The 13,867-nt window shown below is 43.5% G+C and overlaps 1 protein-coding gene across 6 annotated transcripts in view; it reads left to right on the forward strand.

Moving 5' to 3' along the window:
* FAM222B (family with sequence similarity 222 member B) overlaps nucleotides 1-13,867 on the forward strand; it is a 75,462-nt gene that overhangs the window by 718 nt on the left and 60,877 nt on the right. The window contains exon 1 of one of the 6 annotated variants that reach the window (XM_059047314.2): nucleotides 8,701-8,862. The exons of 2 other annotated variants lie outside the window; for them this stretch is intronic. Coding sequence is in view for 1 of the 4 variants with exons in the window: in XM_067021284.1 (XP_066877385.1) it covers nucleotides 8,837-8,862 (26 nt within the window). In the remaining 3 variants the exon portion in view is untranslated. Of the gene's footprint in view, nucleotides 1-8,700; nucleotides 8,863-13,867 lie in introns of those variants that run through there. 3 more of the 6 variants (XM_059047317.2, XM_067021282.1, XM_067021284.1) reach the window with 3 other exon arrangements.

Below are 13,867 nucleotides of genomic sequence, written 5' to 3' on the forward strand. Positions count from 1 at the left end.
CGCCTGCCGGTGCTGGGGACACGGGTTCGTGCCCCGGTCCGGAAGATCCCACGTGCCGCGGAGCGGCTGGGCCCGTGAGCCATGGCCGCTGAGCCTGCGCGTGCGGAGCCTGCGCTCCGCAACGGGAGAGGCCGCAACAGTGAGAGGCCCGCATACCGGAAAAAAAAAAAAAAGAATGAGGGGAAAGGAATTGAGGGCGGCCAGAATATATATACAACTCTTCCCAGAGGAGCAGAGCAAACAGAATGGTAACATAAGAGGGGGAGAGAGGGGTGGAGTTAAGAAAGGATTTCCTTTTTCTTTTTTTTAAGATGGGAGGTTTTTGTTTGCTCATGGTAGTGACCTGGTAGAGAGGAAGAAATGGATGATGTAAGGCAGAGAGGGGAGAATTGTTGGAGGATGGTAAGAACCAACTGGCCAGGCTGCTGTTGTCGGAGTGGATGCTGAGTGTCCAGAGAAGCTCTTAGTGACATGGGTTGACAAAGCCTTGGGCAGCCAGATGCACTGATGGTTTGCAAATGGTGTCAGGTTCTAGCTTTCAGGCTGCCTGCTCTGTTAGTAGAAGAAACAACCTTTTTGGAACATGATATTCTGGATGTTCTTTGGGCATATGGGTGTCCAAAGAAAAAGATGCTACTAAATATGAGACAGCCGACAATCAGAAAAATACAAATCTTCCTTCATGGACAGTTAGGTGAAATACCATTTCAACTGCAATTTAGGTGAAGGGAAATTTCAGGTTAAACAGTAGTTGAAGAACTTAATTGCATAAATGCAAATATCACCCAAGGAGCACATATTAAATACTACAGTGGTGGTAACAGATAACAGTGAAAGAATCCCAGGGATGACACAAAAACTTAGGGGAAATGAGTCAAAGTGTCTTGTTAATTCTCTTCTTTCCCAGAGATTTTCTCTCAAAGGATATTGTGGGGGGAATTTTGTATTTTGTGAGGTTAGGAGAGACTAATCAAATGAATCAGACTGCCTGGGTTCATATCTCAGCTTGCCACTTATTAGCTGTGTGAGTTTGGACAAGTTATTTAAACTCTCCACGTGTCAGTTTCCTCATCTGTAAAATGCAGATGATAATAAACATTTATCTAATATATGTTCATTTGAATCTAGGGTTTAGAACAATGTAGGCTCTTAATAAATGTTCCTATCTTAAGGCTGTTTTACCCCCTCAGAAACCTTGTTCCATGAATTATCCTTTCTTTTCTTTTTTTAAAAAATAAATAAATTTATTTAATTAATTAATTTTTTGGCTGCCTCGGGTCTTTGTTGCTGCGCGTGGGCTTTCTCTAGTTGTGGTGAATGGGGGCCACTCTTCGTTGCGGTGCGTGGGCTTCTCATTGCAGTGGTTTCTCCTGTTGCGGAGCACGGGCTCTAGGTGCGCAGGCTTCAGTAGTTGTGGCACGTGGGCTCAGTAGTTGTGGCTCAGGGGCTCAGTAGTTGTGGCTCGCAGACTATAGAGCATAGGCTCAGTAGTTGTGGCGCACAGGCTTAGTTACTCCGCGGCATGTGGGATCTTCCTGGACCAGGGCTCAAACCCATGTCCCCTGCATTGGCAGGCAGATTCTTAACGACTGCTCCACCAGGGAAGCCCCTATCCTTTCTTTTCTGTATAGACAATTTCTCTCTGTACTATGTTCCTCCCATCAGTATATATTTTTAAAACATCTTTATTGGAGTATAACTGCTTTACAGTGTTGTGTTAGTTTCTGCTGTATAACAAAGTGAATCAGCTATATGCATACATGTATCACTATATCCCCTCCCTCTTGAGTCTCCCTCCCACCCTCCTTATCCCACCCCTCTAGGTGGTCACAAAGCACGGAGCTGATCTCCCTGTGCCATGCAGCTGCTTCCCACTAGCTATCTATTTTACATTTGGTAGTGTATATATGTCAGTGCTACTCTCTCACTTCATCCCAGCTTACCCTTCCCCCTCCCTGTGTCCTCAAGTCCATTCTCTACATCTGTGTCTTTATTCCTGTGCTGCCCCTAGGTTCATGAGAACCTTTTTTTTTTTTTTTTTAAGATTCCATATATATATGTTAGCATACGGTATTTGTTTTTCTCTTTCTGACTTACTTCACTCTGTGTGACAGACTCTAGGTCCATCCACCTCACTACAAATAACTCAATTTTGTTTCTTTTTATGGCTGAGTAATATTCCATTGTATATATGTGCCACATCTTCTTTATCCATTCATCTGTCGATGGACACTTAGGTTGCTTCCATGTCTTGGCTATTGTAAATAGAGCTGCAATGAACATTGTGGTACATGATTCTTTTTGAATTATAGTTTCCTCAGGGTATATGCCCAGTGGTGGGATTGCTGGGTCGTATGGTAGTTCTACTTTTAGTTTTTTAAGGAACCTCCATACTGTTCTCCATAGTGGCTATATCAATTTACATTCCCACCAACAGTGCAAGAGGGTACCCTTTTCTCCACACCCTGTCCAGCATTTATCATTTGTAGATTGTTTTGATGATGGCCCTTCTGACCAGTGTGGGGTGATACCTCATTGTAGTTTTTGACTTGCATTTCTCTAATGATTAGTGATGTTGAGCATCCTTTCATGTGTTTGTTGGCAATCTGTATATCTCTGGAGAAATGTCTATTTAGGTCTTCTGCCCATTTTTGGATTGTGTTGTTTGTTTTTTTGGTATTGAACTGCATGAGCTGCTTGTATATTTTGGAGATTAATCCTTTGTCCGTTGCTTCATTTGCAAATATTTTCTTCCATTCTGAGGGTTGTCTTTTCATCTTTTTTATGGTTTCCTTTGCTAAGCGAAAGCTTTAAAGTTTCATTAGGTCCCATTTGTTTATTTTTGTTTTTATTTCCATTTCTGTAGGAGGTGGGTCAAAAAGGATCTTGCTGTGGTATATGTCATAGAGTGTTCTGCTTATGTTTTCTTCTAAGAGTTTTATCGTGTCTGGACTTACATTTAGGTCTTTAATCCATTTTTGAGTTTATTTTTTTGTGTGTATGTTTGTTAGGAAGTGTTCTAATTTCATTCTTTTACATGTAGCTGTCCAGTTTTCCCAGCACCACTTATTGAAGAAGCTGTCTTTTCTCCATTGTATACTCTTGCCTCCTTTATCAAAGATAAGGTGACCGTATGTGCATGGGTTTATCTCTGGGCTTTCTATCCTGTTCCTTGATCTATATTTCTATTTTTGTGCCAGCACCATACTGTCTTGATTACTGTAGCTTTGTAGTATAGTCTGAAGTCAGGGAGCCTGACTCCTCCAGCTCTGTTTTTCTTTCTCAAGATTGTTTTGGCTATTCAGGGTCTTTTGTGTTTCCATACAAATTGTGAATTTGTTTGTTCTAGTTCTGTGAAAATTGCCATTGGTAGTTTGATAGGGATTCATTGAATCTGTAGATTGCTTTGGGTAGTATTTTCACAATATTGATTCTTCCAATCCAAGAACATGGTATATCTCTCCATCTGTTGGTATCATCTTTAATTTCTTTCATCTGTGTCTTACAGTTTTCTGCATACAGGTCTTTTGTCTCCTTAGGTAGGTTTATTCCTAAATATTTATTCTTTTTGTTGCAGTGGTAAATGGGAGTGTTTCCTTAATTTCTCTTTCATATTTTTCATCAGTGTATAGGAATGCAAGAGATATCTGTGCATTAATTTTGTATCCTGCTACTCTACCAAGTTCACTGATTAGCTCTAGCAGTTTTCTGGTAGCATCTTTAGGATTCTCTATGTATAGTATCGTGTCATCTGCAAACAGTGACAGTTTTACTTCTTTTCCGATTTGGATTCCTTTTACTTCTTTTTCTTCTGTGATTGCTATGGCTAAAACTTCTAAAACTATGTTGAATAATAGTGGTGAGAGTGGGCAGCCTTGTCTTGTTCCTGATCTTAGAAGAAATGGTTTCATCTTTTCACCTTTGAGAATGATGTTGGCTGTGGGTTTGTCATTTGGCCTTTATTATGTTGATGTAGGTTCCCTCTATGCCTGCTTTCTGGAGAGCTTTTTATCATAAATGGGTGTTGAATTTTGTCAAAAGCTTTTTCTGCATCTATTGAGATTATATGGTTTTCATCCTTCAATTTGTTAATATCGTATATCACATTGGTTTGCATACATTGAAGAATCCTTGCATTCCTGGGATAAACCCCACTTGATCATGGTGTATGATTCTTTTAATGTGCTGTTGGATTCTGTTTGCTAGTATTTTGTTGAGGATTTTTGCATCTGTGTTCATCAGAGATATTGGCCTGTAGTTTTCTTTTTTTGTGACATCTTTGTTTGGTTTTGGTATCAGGGTGACCTCCCATCAGCATTTATTTTTTAAATGCTTCACCTCTTCTATCTGAAAACTAAAAACCAAAAACTTCCCTGACCCCCAAGTCCTTTTCCAATAGAAGTCACTTTATATTTCTCACTAAAATAGTGCAGTGAAGATGGTGGACAGAAACAGATGGATTCCAGAGATTTAAGGAGATAGAATTTGAAGGAGATGGTGCTTAAAACCCTCCAATGGCCTCCTATTACACCTAGATTAGTCCAAAGTCCTTGCATGCATTGAGCCCTGCTAACTTCTACTCCCAAGGTGTCAGGCACATTAGTTTTCTCTTGAATATATCAAGCTAATTTCTGCCTCAGGACCTTTACACCTGCTGCTCCTGCTTCCTATGTTCTAGATTTGGCTTCTGCTCCCCATTCAGGTCTCAGCTGAAATGTCACTTCCTCAGAGAGCCTTTTCCTCACAGCATTTATCACTACCTGCAGTGATTCTGTTGCAGTGTCTGGAATACTGTAAGAGGCTGCGCAGGGCTCTTCAGGGTCTTACCTACCTCCTGATGGCCCCAATCTAACCAAGTCACTCCATTGCTTCAGTGCTCTCAGGATAAAGTGTAAACTAAGTAACGTGGCTCCAGCTTACTTTGCCAGTCTCATTTCTTGTTACGCCTCTTTTTCCGCTCAACTGAATTTTTTTCAATCCCCCAATTGCCTGGTATTCTCTCTTACTTCTAGGTCTTTCCATAACCTGTTCCTTCCATGACTGGTTAAATTTTCTCTTAGGATCCTTTATCCTTCTGTGACAAAGCAGTTAATAATATAGTGAATGAGCACACAGATTATTGAGCCAGACATCCTGGCTATGGTTCTCAACCTCATTATTTTACTGTTTGACCCAGGGCAAGTAACTTCTCTCTACTTCAGTTTCCTCATCTATAAAACAGGAATAATGATTGTTGTTGTAAAAGAGGGTTGTTACGATTAAAAGAATTTAATATGTGTAAAGTGCTTAGAACAGTGCTTGGTACATTGTAAATGCTATGTGTCTGCTGTTCTTATTTATTTATTTATTTATTTATTTAATTTATTTTTGGCTGTGTTGGGTCTTCGCTGCTGCACGTGGACTTTCTCTAGTTGCGGTGAGCAGGGGCTATTCTTCCTTGGAGTGCGTGGGCTTCTCATTGCAGGCTTCTTGTTGCAGAGCACGGGCTCTAGGTGCATGGGCTTCAGTAGTTGTGGCACGCGGGCTGAGTAGTTGTGGCGCATGGGCTTAGTTACTCCGCGGCATGTGGGATCTTCCCGGACCAGGGCTCAAACCGGTGTCCCCTGCATTGGCAGGCGGGTTCTTAACCACTACGCCACCAGGGAAGTCCCTGCTATTATTATTATATGTCCCCTACTAGACTGTAAGTTGTGAGAGTACAAATAATATATATATTTTTATATGTATGTCACTACTGTGTCTCCTGCATCTAGAGCAGTGTCGGGCACATAGTGGGCACATAGTGTCTGGCATATTGTTCAGTGACGGAATAAATTACATCTTTCTTTGGATTGGTGGTCCCTTGGTGGTGTCAACATGGGTGAAGCAGTTCCAGATATTATATCTTCTTAATTCCAGTTTTTGTGGGAAAGAGCAACATGTATTCCCAGAAGGAACTCCTTGTGCATTTTTGGCTCTGACTGGGTTACATGCCCATCCATGAAACAGTCATTGTAACTTAGGGAATGTTATGTGTGATTGACTTGGGGTCTAGGCTATGTGCTCATCCACATGGTCTGAAATTGGAGTAGGGGTGACTCTCTGAATGAGTATCATTGGATATAGTGAATGAATGCTTGGCAGGAAAAAAAATCACAATTTTGCCCTTGGTAAGACATTCAAATAGGGAAATGGCTCAGGAGACCCTTATGGTTCAAATATAAGAAAATATGCTGTCATCATATAGATTCCAGCAGGCCTTCCCAGGGGCTGTGTGTGGTGGTGGGGTTAGGAAGTCACAGTTCCCAGAAGCTTCAGGGGCAGCTATGGCCTTCTTTTTAGTCATCCATTCTTCAGAACATAGTGTCGATATTAATTCTTGCTCCTTTCTGGTTCTGCAATTCCCCTGTGGTGCCAAATGTGCTCTCATTCCAAAGGATAATACTTTTGCAAGTAATGACAACCCTTCTAAGCCTGGAGCTAGCCTCTGTAGGGCCCCACCTACAGGATGTCCTGTTTACTGCCCACCACCCTGTTCTGTCAGCTGTTGTAGTTTATTCTACGTATGTCCAGATGGAACTCCCTAGCTTGGAGGCTATTCATACATGAAGCCTGAACCTTTGAGTAGATTTGCTTTTCTAGGGACAGGATTATGCCAATTTATACACTGTTTCTCTACAGCAACATATGTATATATGTAAAAGCCTATGTATGTAAAAGTCACAAGCATCTGAGGAGGAAAAAAAATTCTTAGTTTCCTAGGTGCTGCAGGGAGTAACCCTTAGTTTCTTAGGGACCTGAGAATTCCATTATATGCATTTGTATATATCTTCCTGCCTCCTTTTACAGAAGAATGTGAGCAGGCTCTATTACCTCCAGCATGTCTGTGACACTCCATTTACAGCATTTTCAACCTTTACTCTAGGGCCTATTTTTGCTTTTTTCCAAAATGAGGAAGACCCTTAATGTTAGATGAGGGGTTCAAATATTAATCTTTTTTTTTTTTTTTTTGCGGTATGCGGGCCTCTCACTGTTGTGGCCTCTCCCATTGCGGAGCACAGGCTCCGGACGCACAGGCCCAGCGGCCATGGCTCACGGGCTTAGTTGCTCCGCGGCATGTGGGATCTTCCCGGACCAGGGCACGAACCCGTGTCTCCTGCATCGGCAGGCGGATTCTCAACCGCTGCGCCACCAGGGAAGCCCTCAAATATTAATCTTAAATGAGGAGTTCAAATACTCATACCAGATCCTGACATCCAACAATAGCTTTTGCTTTCCCTAGAAGTAAAGCGAACTTAAGACCCTTCACAAAAGAATGGAACTTCTTCTTCTCTCTCTCTCTCTCTCTCTCTCTCTCTCTCTGTGTGTCTCTCTCTCTGTCTCTCTGGACTTACATTTTTTTAAAAAATAAATTTATTTATTTTTGGCTGTGTTGGGTCTTTGCGTGGGCTTTCTCTAGTTGTGATGAGCCGGGGCTACTCTTCGTTGTGGTACGCAGGCTTCTCATTGCGGTGGCTTCTCTTGTTGTGGAGCACTGGCTCTAGGCACGTGGGCTTCAGTAATTGTGGCACGTGGGCTCAGTAGTTGTGGCACACGGGCTTAGTTGCTCCATGGCATGTGGGATCTTCCCGGTCCAGGGACCGAACCCATGTCCCCTGTACTGGCAGGCGGATTCTCAACCACTGCGCCACCAGGGAAGCCCTCTCTGGACTTACATTATATCTTGGTCTCTATCCCTGCAGACTCTGAATTGTAGACAGGAGTTTGGGCTGGAGATAGGATGGAAGAGTCACGGTGATAAGGAGAGTTCCCTCCTGTACCTCCTTTTCCCTTTGACTGCAGTGCATCGCCCGCAGCTTTCAAGTTTGCATTGTTGAGGTGAATTCCCTGGTGGTCCGGTGGTTAGGACTCCATGCTTTCACTACCTAGGGCTGGGGTTCCATCCCTGGTTGTGGAACTAAGATCCCACAAGCCACCAGACACTGCCCCCCACCCCCAGGCACAAAAATGTTTGTATTGTTGAATTCCTGGGACTGAATTGAGCCTAGTTTCTTGTTGGGTTATGCTAAGGCAGCAGTCTAGGTAGGGGTCTAGGGGTGATAGCTGGGCCTCCTTGGGCTAAAGGCCTGGTTTTTGTTTACCAATTTGCAAAAGAGCCAGGCTCCACAGCGAGAGTTGCAAAGTAGGGAACTATTAACCTGCAAGTCCCTCGATGGCACATATGAGATGCCTAGAGCATTTTCGTCCCATAAACAGCACGTGCTGGATAAACAGACTAAACAGTGCATTCTAGGTGCAGTCACCTTCTTGACAAGGTCCCCAGGGCTTCTAAGCACCTACTGGCCAGTAGTGTATTCAGGGATGTCAAAGTTGACTCTTGCACAATCACCCCTCAGTGCATTCTAGATGTGATCGTATTCCTGAAAGAAACCTAAATTTATCAGTAGTCACGTCAGAGCATTCAGGCCTTTAAGTGCAAGTGGGATCCAGAATCCTGGAAGTGCTATGAAGTCCACGGCCCCTATGGGCACCGCGTTTAGAAACCTACGCTACCTTCCAGAAGCCTCAGACCCTGGGGCAGCCGCCAAAGCCTCTAAGCTTAAGTCCTCGAAGCCAGCGGCCATGTCCACCCGAGACCCGGGGGTCCAAGGCATCAGGCACTGAGGCAGACACCCCCGGTGCGGGCTGCGCAGGCGCGGGCGGCCCGAGAGGGCCCCGGCGCTCCAGGCTGCGCATGCGCAGGAGCGGCTGCCGGCGAGTCCGCACGGCGGCGACGGCGGCGGCAGCGGTGGCGACGGCGACTGAGGGGCCGGGGCGTGGAGCACCAGTGGCGGCGGCGGGCGGCAACGGAGCAGCCATGAGGGCCGGGCGCAGTCACCGACAGTGAGTGGTGGTGGAAGCGGGGTGGGTGACGGGAGGGAAGAGGGTAACCTACTGGAGGGATACTCCGACTTGGTGGGGGGGCTCTGCCTGTCGGAGGCGAAGGGGCGTGGGGGAGGGACAGTTTGAGACGATGATGCGGGAATTTGGGGCAGGGGTGGTCAGACGGCCCGGCGTCAGGGCTGGACAGCTTGGGGAGGGAACGGGGTGCGCGCTGCAGAGTGAAGGAACCCGCCGCAGGGGCAGTGTCCCGCGCTCCCCCGTTTGTCATCGTCCCTTCCCCCGGGAGCTTTCGGTCGCCTCTTCCTTTCTGCTTCTTTCAGAGAATCGTCTCGGGGGATGGGGGTGCGTGGAGGATGAAAGCCCTGCTGGGGCCGAAGAAGACGGCTCTGGTCCAGGCAGGGAAGAGCCGGTCGCCCGGAGTAATAGGCTGCTCTGGGTAGGGGGTGGGGGTTGTTTAAAGCTGGAAGGGGTCTAAGGAAAAGAGCTAGGGGCTTAGAGTCCGGCAGTTTCGAACCCACGTCCACCGCCGTTTAAAGCTGAAAGGTAACCTTGGGCAGGTCCCACTTAACCTTTCTGAGCCTCTGGAAGATGTAATGTGTTTCAACAGACTATTGCAAGCATCATGTATGTGATTGAGATCGTTTATAAAAATTGTAAATTGTGAGTACTGTGCCGAGGTTGCTATGTCACCAACAGTATCACTGGATTTTATTGTTTTATTTTTTTCACTGGATTTTAGATCTTACCGGTATTAATGGAACGACTGATTTCTTTGTCAAGGCGAAACATATTGTTTGTAAAACCTCAGTAGGCACAGACGTGTTTTCTTCATCAGCACAGCAGATCATGTGCAGAAATACCAGTTTCTTCTGTGATGTGACAAATTAACCATCAGACTTGTGTAGGAAAAATACCATACTCTCAGGCATTTTTACAAATGGTATGTAGCTCCTTACTCAAGAGGGAGGCAATAGAGAATGGAAGGCCAATCTGTTAAATGCTTTCTGAACACAGCCCGTTTAGGTTTGTTCCCTTGTAACCACAGTTGGTACTAACGTGCTTTATGATGAGTGGAAGAAACTAGTTTGAGACAAACTGGGAGGGGTGCACAGTGAGGGCTGTGCAAATACAATTTGTTATTTTTTAATTGTAAAAAAGTTTTTCGTTGCAAGAATCTCTGGTTGCCCCAAGGCCCTGTCTCTATTTTGGAGGTTAGATAGCATATAGCAACTTTTCATCTCCACTTTTTGTTACCCTGCCTGTGGAACCTCCAGGGTTAGAGTGCCTCTCAAAGAAAGACAGAAGCAGCTGTGCAAGAGCCGAAGAGGTGGCTGGTTTGTTTCTGAGGGGCTGAAGGAGCGCTCCTGAGGCTTTGTTGTTGTTCTTGCTGTTTAGGGTGGACAAAGCAGAGGACAGAGTTAAACTGTGTACTTGGAGAGAGAGAAAATGGCTTTCTAGTCACAGCTTTTGAAAGAGATGAAACTCTCCTTTCAAAACGACAGAAAGAGATGATGCTTCAGCTCTGCTGGCTCTGAGGATGCAGAGCTTGAAATGGTGAGGTCTTTTGGAAATTAGTGAGTGATTTGTCTTTCATCTGACCAAAGGTAGGGAGTAGCTGTATTAGATCCTTGAAGGTTCACAGATAAGGAGAATGAATTATTTTATAGGAATAGGGAAATGCACCTTAGTTGTCTTTAACTTCTCCATCTGGTAAAATGTGTTTTACTTCTTTCCTGGAAATACACAGTGATATATTATTTTTAACTTTTTGCTTTAGTTCTTTGGCTGTCTCAATAAAATCTCTGTCCATAACACAGAGGTAAGTTTTTTATTCTTATTTAGAGGATAGTTTAAAAAAGAAAGCATTTGTTACTGTTGTCATAGGTCATTTACAGGATACAAATTTATTCTGTCTTTCACCACCACATGGAAGATGAAGTAGAGGTATAAAATGTTAGAACTAACCTAACCATCTTTTTAATAGTTGGACATTTTTTTTAAATTTTGGTAATGCATTTTCCCCTCTATTGGAAATTTCCATCAGTTCAAACAAGTCCATAAATGCTATCCTTACCTTATTACGTTAAAATGGTAGAGGTTTGTTCAGCTGTGATGAGAATTTCCTGTCCTCTCCTTCTGTTCTCTTTCCTATTTGTGGTTCCTTTTATGTAGTAGATTACTGTTACAGAATGAGGAGTCTTCCCCTGAGGGAAAGAAAGGGGATGGCCAGTGCCTTGATTGCCTTGTTGTGTGAGCAGTCCGTCTAAAGTGGGGATGTAAGGACTTCCCCTGAATCCCTGACATAGCAAGAGCTAAAATAAAAGGAATAAGGTTTACCAGTTCATTTTTATTCTAATAAAATGAATCATTTTTCTTTAAAAAAAGAAGCAAAAAGCATCTCATGCCTTGGGGGAACCTTTTTATTTTTTTAAAATTAATTAACTAATTAGTTAATGTATTTTGGCTGCGTTGGGTCTTCGTTGTTGCTCGCGGGCTTTCTCTAGTTGTGGTGAGTGGGGTCTACTCTTCGTTGCGGTACACGGGCTTCTCATTGCGGTGGCTTCTCTTGTTGCGGAGCACGGACTCTAGGCGCGCGGGCTTCAGTAGTTGTGGTTCACAGGCTCTAGAGTGCAAGCTCAGTAGTTGTGGCGCATGGGCTTAAGTTGCTCTGTGGTATGTGGGATCTTCCCGGACCAGGGCTCGAACCTGTGTCCCCTGCATTGGCAGGCGGATTCTTAACCACTGCGCCACAAAGCAGTCTGTATAGAAACAAAATTTTGGTGTTTTTACCTCCCTCTCTTTTTTCACTGAGAATATTTGCTTGCAAACAGAATCTTTGTTTCTTCAGACCTTTTCTGATCTTGCCACCCATTCTTTAGCTGAAGTCACTTTTGTGATATTTTTATAGCCACTTAATAATAGAGCACAAAGGGGTGGTTTTTTTTTTTTTGGTTTGTTTGTCATTTGTTTTGGTTCTTGATACAGTGCTAACAACTTTAAAGGAATACTATATGAGAAAATGTTGAAAAGTAGAGTGGATTTGTTTATTTATTTATTAAATTGAAGTATAGTTGATTTACAGTGTTGTGAGGAGAGTGGATTTAACTTAGTGAATTTGTAAGTTTGTTCTGATGTTTGGAGGGTAAAGGATTCAAGAATGGATCTGTGTTTCAGAGTAGCCTTCTGAGGACCAGGGATTGCTTACCAGTGTTTATTTAGCACAGTTGTTGGCATAGAGTAATTGCTGATTAAATATTTGCTGAAGGGAAAAATAATAACAATATGAATCATAATCAGCAAACATGGCTTCAAATCTTCTGCAACTTTGTGTATCTTTGAATAAGCTTACCCTTATGTCTTTATCTGTTTCCTAATCTATAAAAACAAAGATAATAATTGTACTTACTTCATAGAGTTGTTGTGAGGGTTAAATGTGGTTATACACGTAAACTGTTTAGAATGGTACCTGATACTTAGTAAATGCTAAATGAATGCTAATTATTACTAGTGTTTGTTGGATACACATCTCTTTGTGCCCAAATCACTGGTCAAAGATGATTATGACATAGCCCTTGCCCTCTGGGAGTTCACAGTCTAGTGAAGGAAACAGAAGTATACGTAGTAATTATATCGAATGCAATATCTATTTCATCAAATCTGTGGTGCTAATGATTGTAAGGCTCACAGTTATTTTGCATACCACTAAGAAAGAAGAAATGCTGCTAATGAGACTGGCATGCCATCAGTTGTAAGATGTATCCTGTTTTCAGAGAAATGTGATGGACAAAAGGGTGTCTTAGAATTGATGGAGAGACTTCCCTGGGGTACAGTGGTGAAGACTCCATGCTTCCACTGCAGGGGATGATGGTATGATCCCTGGTCGGGGAACTAAGATCCTGCATGCCACATGGCCAAAGGAAAAAAAAAAAGAATTGATGGAGTATAGTAAGTGGTGCTCTACTAGAGAAAGGTACAGCTTGTTATGAGAGTTGATGGAAGGGCTGGGTTCAGATATCGTCAGTAAAGGCCTCTGCTGCATTGAACCTGCATGATTGGCCCTCACAGATGGACATGGAAGATAGGGCATTCCAGACAGACAGTAAAGTCTGAAAATGGAAAAGGAGAGGGCATTATTGATGTGTACCACTATATCAGGACAAGCAGGAGGAGGAAATGAGCTAAGGCTTTGGCAGAGTAACATTGTATAATGCAGCAGAGCAGGACAGGAAGCTTGGAACATTTTCAGAAGAGACATGAGCCTAATTCTTGGATTTAAACTCCTGAAATATCACAACTCTAAAAAGATGATTCTAATACAGTAAATTGGGAAGTGAGAGTATGTGTGAGAAGTGAAGTGGCCAAGGGAAGGGCTGAAGCTTTACAGCTGACCAGAGAGGGGATAAGTGTGAAGTCCCTGTATTCTTGGTGTGAGGTGAATGCTTTCTCAGCAGAGAAGTGTTTAATATCTATTTCTGTCTTTTCACTGCCTATCAAGGTCTTGATTGTGTCCCTTTTAGAGCTTTGTAACTTAGAGTGAAAAGGAATACAACTTGAGAGGAAAAATGCTAAATTTTCTTTGTTGTTGTTTTTTTTTTTTTTTTTTTTTTTTTTGCGGTATGCGGGCCTCTCACTGCTGTGGCCTCTCCCGCTGCGGAGCACAGGCTCCGGACGCACAGGCCCAGCGGCCATGGCTCACGGGCTTAGTTGCTCCGCGGCATGTGGGATCTTCCCGGACCAGGGCACGAACCCGTGTCTCCTGCATCGGCAGGCGGACTCTCAACCACTGCGCCACCAGGGAAGCCCTAAATTTTCTTTATTAAAGACGCATTTAATACAAGGAGGGTAATGTTATCAGTTTTGATAGCTCAGTTATAAAATGGTGGTTTGGTACAGTGCTGGATTGTACAGTTTCATGGGAAAATATAGGTCATTTAAGGAGTGACTTAAAAGACTCAGAAGAAAAGAAAAAAAAAGACTCAGTTACTAATTTTCTGGTAACTAACCC

The sequence above is a fragment of the Kogia breviceps genome, chromosome 19 (assembly GCF_026419965.1).
Source record: "Kogia breviceps isolate mKogBre1 chromosome 19, mKogBre1 haplotype 1, whole genome shotgun sequence".
Lineage (NCBI taxonomy): Eukaryota > Metazoa > Chordata > Mammalia > Artiodactyla > Physeteridae > Kogia > Kogia breviceps.